Source organism: Muscardinus avellanarius, assembly GCF_963383645.1.
Source record: "Muscardinus avellanarius genome assembly, chromosome: 12".
NCBI lineage: Eukaryota > Metazoa > Chordata > Mammalia > Rodentia > Gliridae > Muscardinus > Muscardinus avellanarius.
In genome coordinates this window covers 80,395,008-80,407,877 of record NC_137798.1, presented here as the reverse complement: position 1 = coordinate 80,407,877, position 12,870 = coordinate 80,395,008, and the positions used below count along the sequence as shown (strand labels likewise).

Below are 12,870 nucleotides of genomic sequence, written 5' to 3'. Positions count from 1 at the left end.
CCTCAGCTCCCAATCATGGCTGGACCGCCCATGCATAAACGAGTGGCCGCCCTCAAGGTTTCCAGATCAGATCTTCAAGAGACCCTGGCTCACACCCTCTTTCTTGTTGCCCTTTAATAAAAACAGTAAGCCAGGCACGGTGGTGTAACCTATATTCCTAGCACTTGGGAGGCTGAGACAGGAGGACCGCAGGTTCAAGACCGGTCTCAGAACTTAGTGGGAGAGCCAAGTGTGGTGGCGCACACTTGTAATCCCAGCATTTGGGAGGCTGAGACACGAGGATCGCAATTCGCAGACAGCCTCAGCTACTTAGGCCCTCTGCAACTCAGTGAGACCCTGTTTCAAAATAAAGAATAAAAACTAGGGCTGGGGGTGTTGCTCGGAGGTAGAATGCCCCTGGGTTCCATCCCCAGTAACACACACATACACACAAAAACTTACTGGGGCCCTCAGTAACTTAGTGAGCCCTGTTTCAAAGTAAAAAAATAAAATAGAGCCGGGCATGGTGGCGCATGCTTGTAATCCCTGCGCTAGGGAGGCGGAGACAGGAGGATCGCGCAGGTTCGAAGCCAGCCACACTGGCTTAAGAGACCCTGTTTCCAAATAAAAATATAAAATAGGTTTGGGAGTGTAGCCCGGAGGTAGAAGGGTTTCCAGGAACCCCAGTACCACCTAAATAAATAAATAAATACAATAAAATAAAATAAAATAGAGCTAGGGATGTAGGGCAGAGTAGAATGGCCCTAAGTTTAATCCCCAGGGCCACAAAAAATGCAATATAATAATAAAAATAAAATCAGCAAAGCCGTCCAAATACTCGTTCATTCCTAATGTACTGAACAAATGAATGCTTATACGGTGCTTTCCAGTTTATTAAAGTGCTTTTAAGTGCACGTCTCCCTCAATCCCCACATCAGCCGAGTGGGATGATGAACACCTGTAACATAATGAAATGGGGGGTTCAGGAGCTCAGTGAGCTTGTTAAGATCCAGGGAACTGGCGAGGCGAGCCGCAAGGCCTGTGTGCCCCCTGCTCCCTTCGCCGGAGCTTTCAACCCAGCACCTCCTTTAAAATCACCATCTGTTTGAAAGTAATTCCCACTGAACTCTAAAGTAACTCCAGTGTGTCTGAAGTGCCCAGGTACCACCTTTATGTTTTCATGGATATCTTCATCAAGAATAAAGTCGGCGAGAGGACAAAAATAAATACATCAAGTAATACAGTCAGAATTGGAATGTAAATGGGCACACACACAAGTCTTGGGATCTAATTTTAGAAAGAAACGGCCAAAAAAGTTCCACACAGCCCAGTGCATCTGGCCCCGTGGGAGGCTGCCTAAAACCTCAATTACCCCAGGAAAAGAAGGCATCCTAGGATTCCTACTGGCATTCTGCTTTCAGGGGTACCATTTGGATGAAGAACAGAATAGCTCTTTATCATGTTCTCCCAGAAAAACTGTAAGGTCCAGAATTTAAAAATAAAAAAAAGTAAAAGTCTCTGGAGAAATAAGTAGGTCCTCCTGAAAAGGCTGAGCCCCTGAAAGCTTCACCCCACTCGACGACTGGGGAGTCAGGTTCTCACTGGGCTTTCGCCTACCTGGGACACTGCGCAGGGGATGGGAGGTGGAGCGTCCATGACCTTGGCTTCAGAGCTGACTTAGCATGAGAGTCACCTGAGGCCTCAGAGGCTGATCAAGACATTTCTGCACATCCTGGCCTGCCACGGGCCCACTAGTCGGTGCCTATGACCTCCTTCGAAATTAAGTAGACTTTCTCGGTGTGTTTGTGTTACTGGGGATTGAATGCAGGGGCATTCTACCTCCAAGCTATACACCCACCACTTTTATTCTTTTTTATTTTGAAATAGGGTCTTACTAAGTTGCTGAGGGTCTCACTAAGTTTCTGAGGCTGACCTTGAACTTCAAATACTCCTGTCTTAGCCTCTCAAGTATTGGGATTACGGGTATGTGCCAGCTCACCCAGCACAATTAAGTAGGCTTTTAATTAGTCTTTCTGATTGCCAATGATCATGAGAATGTAAGTTCCATACGACAAAGGATTTTGTCTCTTTTGTTCACGAAAATATACCAATGCCCAAAACTGATGCCTGGCACAAAATAAGCTTCAAGAAATATTTTTTGAATAAATGAATGCAGGGTCTGGTGTTGGGATGGGAATCTCTAGACTCCTGCAGAGCAGTGTGAAGTGGCCAGAGGCTAAGAGGAGGCTTCCAGCAACACAATTTGTTTCTTTGTATTCTCTCTCTCCCTTTCTCTTTCTCTCTCTCTCTCTCTCTCTCTCTCTCTCTCTCTCTCGGAATTGAACCTAGGGGCATTCTACTTCCAAGCTACACCTCTAGCCCTTTGCAATTTTTGTTTTTGAAACAGGGTCTTGCTAGGTTGCTGAGAGTCTGCATATACTGTCCTCACACGTGCGAACCTCCTGTCTCAGCCTCCTCCCAAGCATTGGGATTACAGGCATGTACCACCACGCCTGGCTTCATTTCCTCTTTAAAAACATAAACTACTGCCGACCACGGTGGCGCACCCTTGTAATCCCAGCATTCGGGAGGCGGAGACCAGAGGATCATAGTTCGTAGACAGCCTCAGCTACTTAGTGAGGCCCTTCACAACTCAGTGAGAGCCTGTTTCAAAAATAAAAAGACTAAAAAATAGGGCTGGGGGTGTAGCTCGGAGGTACAGTGCCCCTGGGTTCCATCCCCTGTACTGAAAAAATAAATAAACAAACTACTGCAGTTCAAGCAGCCCACACCCGCCCAAGGTCCAGGGTGGGTCTGGTGGCATACTTCTTACATTGACTTCCTACTTTATGCCACCCCTCCCCCATAACTGTGCCTCCCAAGTATAAACATCTGCCCACCCTCCATCCTAGGAACTCAGGCCCAGCAGGACAGGCAAACATGAAAATTGACAATCAGCGAATAATGTTATTTGCCCTGTAGTAGGTGTTTGGAGCCCTCGGCCAGTCTGCAGACGTCAGAGACAGCTACCGAGCTGGAGGAGCCTCAAGCTGACTCTTGAAAGGCAAAGTCTTTCGAATGAACAGAGGGATATAAAAGGGGGTTCTGGGTAAACTGCTCTAAGGAGTGCCCTGGAATTAAAAAGTACTACTCATCAGGATTACCCACCCTCCGCAAAGAAGCTGGAACCCTTCCCGTGATTCCAGGCCACCAGGGAAAGTTTCCAGGAAAGCAATGCCAGTAAATGATCCTTTTCCTGCCTGAAAACCGTGGACAGTGCGGGTCACCGCGGACAGCAAGCGTCCAGTTGTGCAACCCAACCTTACGTCATCAGCAGGCCTCGCCAGCGTTCACTGAGCAGAAATAAAAACTCGGATTTCTACTGCATTTTGAAACTTCACGGTCCCCTGCTTCAGCTGACACAAGAAGCTCTACACTGAGAATTGAAGAAATGCACAGAAACCCAGTCTGGCAGGAAAGGAAAACCATTCCTCTTTCACTTGCTGCTGATTGGACGATGTCAAGAAGGGAATTCCCAAGTCAAGACTCGAAGAAAGGCTGCACTCGAGGAGAAAAATGAAATACCAAATCCTTGTTTGTTATGGAATCACTTTTTTTTTAATACTGGGGACTGAATCCAGGGGTGCCCTATCACTGAGCTATATCCCCAGACTCTGTGTCTGTCTGTCTGTGTGTTACTGGGGATTGAACCCAGGGATAGTCTTCCTCTGAGCTATACTCCCAGCCCTACTTTTTATTCTTTATTTTTAACAGGGTCTAAGTTGTAGAGGGCCTCACTGAGACCCTGCAATGATCCTGCAATCCTCCTGTCTCAGCCTCCCACAGACTGAGATTACAAGCCTGCACCACAATGCCTGGCTTTTTATTTTTTATTTTTGAGACGCTGTCTTGCTGGCCTCAAATTGCAATCTTCCTGAACCTCCAGAGTCACTGAGATAACAGGTGTGGGCCACTATGCCGGGCAAAGAAACATTCATGCTTAAAGAACATTTCAACACATTTTTTTTTTTTTTTTAGCACTCACCTCTCCACTCAGAGTCAACGAGGAATTCTTGTCACCGAAGTGATTCTCGGCCTGAGCTGGCTCCTGGTAAGCTCGGCGACCCATCTTGGGCCCCTGTAAGCAGAGACAGAGGGCACTGCTGACCAAACGTCATTTGAATCACTTTGAGGATGACAGTTCTGGGAAGGTAAGCAAGGACTAGACGGAGGATGACATGATGAAGAACGGAATTTAAGTATCTTGAATACTTTTGTAGAACAAATCTTTCAAACACACACCAGAGATCAGTTGTAATTGATAAAGTAGGAAATTCATGGGTTAATGATCATGAGGTTTTCTTTTAACAGCCATAGGGACTACAAAAGCAAAATCACTTTTCTAGCCAAAGAAATGCGGTTAGAAATGCTTCCAGACAGAGACCTCATGAAAGAGCTCAGAAAGAGGGCGGCAAAGGTTCCTACATTCCCAAACAGGATTTTAGGAAGGCCTAAAGTAACAAATGAAAGTAATTATGGCGACTGACACCAGAGAAATACAGAAAACATTTGCTTAGATATATACACTGACTGGATTTGTATTTACAGACCTCAAGTACAAGAATGTTGAGGTGTCACTTTTGGAAATTAGAGCATATCAAAATCCAGACTCATCAAACGAGCCCTTTGCAGGTGTTTCCCAAGGCCCTCCTGGGGTAGAGGTTCTGTGTCTCAAATACTTTCCAGCATATAACACTTTTGAGGCACAGCAGTAGGTGCTGAAATACATTTATTTTTGGTTGTTTGCTTTTTTAAAAAATATTATCAGAAATTGTAAACATTAAAGATAATGTTTTATGAAAGGATTAACAAACACTTTTAGATCTCATTTAATGCGGCTTCACTGATTCTCACAATCATAGGGACTGGGTCCAAAGCCACTTTACAAATACAGAAGGTTAAGTGGCAGACAGAGACCCAAGAGCCAAGTATTCTTCTGACTTCAAGTCTCGGGTTCTTTCCACTAGGCCATGCTGAAGTTTCAGCATTTGAGGGTGTCCTAAGACTGAAAAGAGGGTTTTGAGGGAAGCTGCATATGAACTCTTAGTCAGGGTTCACACTTGAACTTGTGATGTCAATCGTTTAGGTTTCAAGGAGAATGGGAACATTTTTTTACAGCGTCATTTTCTTCTCCCCTGGTGGTTCTTTTCACTGTCACAGTTATCAGTTATCTGAATAAGGAAATCCACATGTAGTGGTGTGCCAAAACAAAAATTCAATGATCTTGTCTCTAAATGTTGTATATAGATAATTTCTCTAATAATTGTTAAATATTCTAAAATTCAAACTCCTTGAAGACCTTACATAATCCATAGAACAGAAAACCGCTTTACAACCGGATTTTTTGTGGGGTTTTGTTTTGTTGTTGTTGTTGTTGTTGTTTTTTGCGGGTCTGGAGATGGAACCCAGGGGCATTTTACCTCTGAGCTATACCCCCTGAGCTATTTTTTATTCTTTATTTTGAAACCGAGTCTCAGTGAGTTGTGAAGGGCCTCACTAAGTAGCTGAGTCTGTCTGCGAACCGCGATCCTCCGGTCTCAGCCTCCCGAATGCTGGGATTACAAGCGTGCGCCACCACGCCCGGCTTTGTGTTTTAAATATAGTTTGTTTATTGTCAACCTCCCTCCACTAGGACATCAGCCCCATGATGTCGTGCTGTGACTCCAGCACTTAGGATAATGCCTGATCAATGGTAGGGCCCAAACACTTGGAGAAAGAATGAGTAAACAACTACCTTCACATCTCCAGGTACTGAAAAAGTTCATATATCAGAAAGGCCTGGTGGCCTGGCGTTCTCCTTAGTCTGTCAAGCAACCTGCTTCATTCCAGACCAATTTACTCCTGCCCCTAACAGCTCCCTCAGAGAGCTGCGCCTTTCCTGCACCCACAGAGAACACCCAATGTTATCAGGGCACTCCCAAACACTTGGATCTCGCAGCAAAACAAAACAAAGCCTAAACGCTTGTTCTGTGGCCCAATCTTTTAGTGGCTGTGATGTTGATTAATTAAAAGGCCTGGTGGGAGTTATAATGGAGTTTCTTAAGAAAAGCAGTGAGTTTAGGTCTTGAATCAAGCTCTATCCTTGGGCAGTCTCGGGCAACAGCAGCTGACGTCTTTGGATAACTTGGGGCATCCCAGGTCCCGTGTTAAATACCATTTCTGCATTCTAGACATAAAGAAACCGAGACTTGGAGAAATTAACTTTTTTTGAAGCCTACCAACAGCTCTATGTCCCATCTGACCTCAGCCCTCCGACACCTAATCACTGGGCGGCCTAGATTTCCAACAGTAAGAGAAGTAAGGGGTGAGGATTACTGGGAAGTAGGGCTTCCAGACTGACTCCCTGCCGGACAGAAAGCCGTGCGACTTTTACAAGAATTCCTGGGATGAGAAATTCCAAGGGAAAACTCAAGGATGGATCCAAGCGCGACTCTGGCCGGCTGGCTCCGGTCACCTGCAGACCTGTCCCTGGAGGAGGTCAGAGTGGAGGGGGGCTCTGGAATCTCCCAGGTCCCCGAGGCCGGCGGCGATCGGATCTGTTTTCGACTTTGGGGGATTTTAAAGAAAGCAGCCCGCCGGCCGCGGCCAGGTCCCGGCGGCCCGGGGGCGGGGCGGAAGAGGCCGCCTCCTCCCGGGCTCAGCCCCGGGCCCTCGCGGGCCGCCCCTCCGCGCCTGGGCCGGGCCGAGGCGCCTCCGCGGGGCCCGAGCCGCCCCCCGCCCGCCGAGGCCCGGCCCGAGCCCCCCGCATCGTCCTCACGGAGGTGGCCGAGCTGCGGCGCCGCTCCTCGCCCAAGTCCAGCACATCATCCATGGCCTCGGCCTCTTGACGTCACTTCCTGGAAACCAAGCGCCGCGACCGCGTCCCTGACGACAGCCCCGCCTTCCCGATGTTTAAAGGGTCCGCCTGGATTCTGTGTCACCCTCCACTTTAAACCAATTCTTTACGTGCCGGGCGTTGTAATCCCCTCTCCTGGGAGGCAGAGACAGGAGGATCGCGCGGGTTCGAAGCCAGCCGCGCGCGCTGGCTTAGGAGACTGTTTCCAAATAAAAATGTAAAAATAGGTCTGGGAGTGTAGCCCGGAGGTAGAAGGGCTTCCAGGAACCCCAGTACCACCAAAAAACGTCTTTCCTACGTCTGCCTTGCTCGACTTCCAAAAGAAACTCCAGATATCAAAACGCAGGGAGTGGTGGCACAGGCTTGTAATCCCAGTACTTCGGATGCTGAAACTGAGGATAGAAGGTTTGAGAACAGCCTTAGCCACATAGTAAGACTCGGCCACCTCGTGAGACCCTGTTTTAAAAACAAGATAGAAGAAATCGGATGCTTTCCCTAATATGCGAAAACTAGGGAGAAATGGGTAACAGGAGGAACTGTAGATGAAGGAGATCCTACTCTAAAGCACATGATGTGCTTAAACAAACATATCAAAGCCAATCACTAAGCCAAGCATGGGAAGGAGGGAGGGGAGGGGGTGGGGTGGGGATCGGGTAAGGGCTGATTGGATGATGTGTGCCTGTATCTTGTGTCTCCACAAGTCTTTTATCCTATTAAGATGTATGACTACAAAAGCATTTGGGAGGCCGGGGCAGGAGGATCTGGGTTCATGGACAACCTCAGCTACTTAGGCCCTTTGCAACTTAGTGAGACCCTGTTTCAAAGAATCCAACCCTGGTACCTCAAGAAAACGGGGGCTGGCTGTGTACTTGGAAGGTAGACAGCTCCTGGGTTCAACCTCCAATACCACAAATACAATACATACATACAAACATACATACATACGTGCAAAGCACTACTACTGTTAAAAGCAGTAATTATACTGATCCTTCCCATCCGTGGGGTTCTTTGCAATGTACAGAAGCCTTCACAGTTATCAGTCCATGTGAGGGACATAGGAAGCTTCGTGGGAGCAAGAGAAGTTGGGTTGTTTCCATCCGACAGATGAGATCAGTTGCAATAAATAGTTTATAATGAACTACAGAAAATGCAATTCTTGTAATCTCTGTTTTCAAGAAGTTTATCAAGGGGCTGAACCAAGCTGGGTGTGGTGCCACATCCCTGTACCTAGGAGGCTGAGACTGGAAGATCTCAGGCTCGAGACCTGCCTCAATAGCTTAGAGTCCTTCAACAACTTAGTGAGACGAGACTCCATTTCAAATTTATTTTTTGAAAAGGGCTTGAGGTGTAGCTCAGAGGTAGGATGACCCTGGGTTCAATTCTCAGTACCGTCCGCCAAATGGAAAGGCTGAACCCAAACACCATGTACCTGAGTGGCAACTTTCAAAAGTATAAATATCTGTATCTCATTTCATCCCGGCCACGCCCCCGTTGAGTAGAAGCGCAGGAGGCATAGAGTGGTGGCTTCAGGTGCATCTCCTGAGTGTGAAGCAGCAAGGGCCATGCCGACATCGGGTATCGCTGGAGTGTTTTTTCCAGTACATACTCGTGAATGCCAACCATTCTCCTAGCCTCAGAGAGAGTTGTCCCACAAATTCACGGCCTAATGGGGCAGTCAGGTTGAGTCTTCACTGACTCGGATTCCATCCGACGTTCCTCAAGTCAACACCACTTGGCGAGGCTGGGGCTGGTTGCTGGGACACTCATCGGATGGGCTCATGGCCCTGAAAGCATTCACTCTTCCCATATGCTGGAGGCAAGGCCTGGAGGACTTGGAAATGAGAGTGGCACCCCAAAACCGAATTTGTGAACATTCCCGCCCCTCTCTCTCTGATACTAGGAATTGAACTCAGGAGCATTCTACACCCAATCCTTTTTTATGTTTTTATTTGAAACGGGGTCTTACAAGTTGCAGAGAGTCACATTACATTGCGGAGGCTCTCCTCGAACCTGAGACCTTCAACCTCAGCCTCCCAGGTACTCTGTGCCTCATTCAGGCTTGCACCAGCCACCACATCCAACTTGGGTATTTCTTAAAATACTCAGTAAGAACCAGGTGTGGTGATGCACATCTGTAATCCCAGTACTTGGGAGGCTGAGACAGGAGGGCCACAGGTTTGAGGACAGACTCAGCAATGTAGTGAGTAGCTAGACCCTGTTTCCAAGTAAAAAATAAAAAGGGCTGGGGGTGTGTCTCAAAGGTAGAATACCCCTGGGTTCAATCCCCAGTAACACACACACAGAGTTATTCAGTCCACTCACTCCACATGTTCCTGGGTAGCACTATAGATTAGCATGCCTAGTGACCACAGGAATACTAGCATGGATGTCCAAAGAGTTGAGCTCTCATCTTAGCTCTGTTAAAAACTATCTAGGCAGCCAGGGCAGAGCTAACTCTGGCCCTCAGTCACCTCCCTTGTAAGGGTCCTTTGAGAGCACCTCTAAGAGGCTTCACACAATCATTCTGCTCCTCAGTGAGGATATTCTGCAAGATTGTGTGTGTGTGTGTGTGTGTGTGTGTGTGTGCGTGTGCACGCACGCGCCAGGGGCTTTTCTACCTCCGGGCTATACTCCCAGACCTATTTTATATTTTATTTGGAAACAGGGTCTCACTAAGTTGCTGAGAGCCTCACTAAGTAGCTGAGACTGGCTTCGAACCTGTGCGATCCTCCTGTCTCAGCCTCCCAAGCGCAGAGATTACAAGCATGTGCCACCACACCCAGCTATTCTGCAATATTTTAATATTAAGAAATATTCATTGCCAAATATATAAGACAGCCGAAGCCAGGCGTGGTGGTGTAACCCTGTGTCCCTGTGTTCTCAGTACTTGGGAGGCTGAGACAGGAGGAACACAGGTTGGAGGACAGTCTCAGCAAGTACTGAGACTCTCATCAACCTAGTGAGACCCTTAAAATAAAAGACAGCTGAGATATAGTCACTAATAAATCCCTTGCTCTCTTTCTCTCTTTTTTGGGGGGGTAGGATGGTACTGGGGATGGAACCCTTCTACCTCCGGGCTATACTCCCAGACCTATTTTATATTTTATTTGGAAACAGGGTCTCTTAAGCCAGGGCGGCTGGCTTCGAACCTGAGCGATCCTCCTGTCTCTGCCTCCCAAGCACGGGGATTACCAGCATGTGCCACCACACCTGGCCTCCTTGCTCTCTTTATCACTGGCATGAAAGATGGAAGAAGGAATTAATCCTTGGATTTTTCCATTTCTTGTGAACTTAGAGCTATTCATACTCAGTTTCTGGAACTCCATGCCTATACTTCTTCCCCAAGTGCCAGGAAAAAACAAGAGGTGAATAGACTCATTTTTGACAGAGAGGAGCCTTACGTAGGGGCTTCAAACCCTTGCAGAGCACCTGAATCTTAAGGGAGGTGTGTTTAAAAATATAGATACCAGGGCCCCATCTCTAGAGACTGATTTGGTAGAAATGGAATCTCTATATTCCAGAAATGTATAACTTCAATAATATTCCCTCTCCTCTGGCAGTGTTCCATGGTCATCCTATTTTAAATTACAACATCCTAGCCAGGCATGACGGTGCATACCTGTAATCCCAGTACTTGGGAGGCTGCGACAAGAGGATCACAGGTTCAAGGCCAGCCTAAGCATCTTAGGGAGACTCTCGGCAACTTAGCGAGTTGCTTCAAAAAAAGGGGGGTGTGGGGATATAGCTCGGAGGTAAAAATGGCCCTGGGTTCAATTTTCAGTGCTAAAATAAATAAATAAAAATAATTACACCATCCCCCAAACTAGTACTCCCTGTCCTCCTTCCCTGCTTTATTTTCACAGTGGGACTTATCTTTTATCATATAACATAATTTACATATTTATCTCATTTATTGCTTCCTCCAGTGCCCCATACCTGCCTCTAAAATATAAACTCCGTGACAGCAAGGATTTTTATCTGTTTTGTTCAGTGACATGATCACAGAGCCTAGAACAGTGCCTGAAATATAGTAAATATCTAAACCATTTCTCATCTGGTGTGGTGGCATACTCCAGTAACTCCAGTCCTTGGGAGGCTGAGAAAGGAGGATTGCAGGTTCAAGGCCAGCTTCAGCAGTTCAACGAGGCCCTTAGGGAAATCCTGTTTCACAATAGAAAATAAAATAGGGCTGGGGGGGGGGTGTAGCTGAGAGGTAGAATGCCCTTGGGTTCAATTCCCAGCACAAAAATAAAAAATAAACCTACTTCTCAAGGGTAACAGGAAGAACTCTAGATGAAGAAGGGGACCTATAGAGGAGCAGTTGAGGTGATCTATCTGGGGGGATGGAGGGGGAGCGGGAAACTCTTTAAAGCACATGATGTACTTAAACATATCAAAGTCAATCAGGAAGCCAAGCATGGGTAAAAATAAACTTTTATTTCTCAAATCCCGGAGGCAACGCAGTTAGCCCAATGGTTAAGTACACAGGTTCTAAAATGGACTTTCTGGGTTGACACCTACCAGCTATGTAACCCTAACTAGTTAGCTTGTAAGATTTCTTACCCTAGGTTTCCATATGCAATGAAGATAATGTCTGCCCAAACTAGGCAGCCTGTGTCAGGTGTGGCCTCCAGGGAGCGTGGTGGCGTTCACCTCAGCAATCCCGGACTTGGGATGCTGAGGCGGACAAGGTTGCAGGCCCGCCTCAGCAACTTAGCGATACCCTGTTTCAACATAAAAAAATACAAAGGGCAGGGGTTTAGCTCGGAAGCAGAATGCTTCTGGGTTCAATTCCCAATACGCTTGTAATCAATCCCAGCATTTGGGAGGCTGAGACCGCAGAATCGCAGTTCGGGAACAGCCTCAGCTACTTAGTGAGGCCCTTCGCAACTCAGTGAGACCCTGTTTCAAAATAAAAAATTAAAAGATAGGGTTGGGGGTGTAGCTCGGAGGTAGACTGTCCCTGGTTTCCATCCATGGTACTGAAAAAAAAAGAAGAATTAATCTCCATTATTTACAAGTAAATAACTATATGCCTCAGTCCCCTCCACTGTAAAACGATCGCCACTTTCCAGGGGGTGCATTAACATCCTTCCACAGGGAAGGAGCCAGATGTCTAAGGAGGGGTCGAGGAAGGCTGGCGGCGGGGCGGAGGGGGCAGCACTACTGCTCGCGACAGCGACCATCTCAGACGCCAAGCCCTCGATGGGGACGGGGGGATGCGCCTTGCCCTCCCTACGCTGCTGGAGGGAGGGGACTGGAAGCTCCGGCTGAGAAGAGCCGGGAGAGCCGGGCGCTGGGTGGTGGGCTCGGGGCTCGGGGCTGACCGCGGGCCGGGGCGGGGGCCGCAGCGCGGGGCGCGGGGCGCCGACTCCCGGGCGCGGGGCTCGCTTTCCTGGCCTCTCTCCCGCAGCCCTCCCGCCTCCCGGCCCCGAGCCTCCTTCACTGGCGGCCCGGCCTCGCCAGAGGGCACCCTCGGCCTTCCGGACAACGCCACCATTTTCCCGTGCCCCCGGGAGCATCTCCAGGCTTCGGCCGCCGCGGCTCCGGGCTCGTCGATGCAGAGAGGCGGCCAGGGGGCGGCGGGGCCAGGCCCTCCAGCCGGGCGCGGGGTCGGCCGGCCGGGCCGGAGCCGCAGGGCGGAGCGGGCGCTGACAGCTGGCTGAGCGCAGGGGCTGGGCACGGAGGGAGGGGGCTCGGCCGAGTAACTTTCCAGAAAAACAGCCAACGTGTAGCAGGAGTCGACTCGAGAGGGGAAAAAAAGTTCAGTTACCACGTCGAACGAGAGGACTCGCAAAGGATTTTTTTTTTTTTCAAATGGACTCGGCTTTTCCTGTGCCTGTTTTAAACATTAAAATCGTGCCGCAAAAGCGGCTGCGTGCGCTGGTCCCTCCCTCCCTCCCCCACCCCAGGCCCGAGACGTCATGGGAGGGAGGTATAAAATTTCAGCAGAGAGAAATACAGAAAGCAGTGTGTGTGCATGTGTGTGTGTGTGT

General features: G+C 48.5%; 1 protein-coding gene across 1 annotated transcript in view; it reads right to left on the bottom strand.

The window, feature by feature from the left end:
* IFT43 (intraflagellar transport 43) overlaps positions 1–6,850 on the bottom strand; it is a gene marked incomplete at both ends in the record, with an annotated part of 87,659 nt that extends 80,809 nt beyond the window's left edge. Inside the window, 2 exons of the mRNA XM_080707836.1 lie at positions 4,025–4,117; positions 6,797–6,850. Of these exons, the coding sequence (XP_080563962.1) occupies positions 4,025–4,117; positions 6,797–6,850 (147 nt within the window). The remainder of the gene's footprint in view (positions 1–4,024; positions 4,118–6,796) is intronic.
* Positions 6,851–12,870: the final 6,020 nt, after the last annotated feature.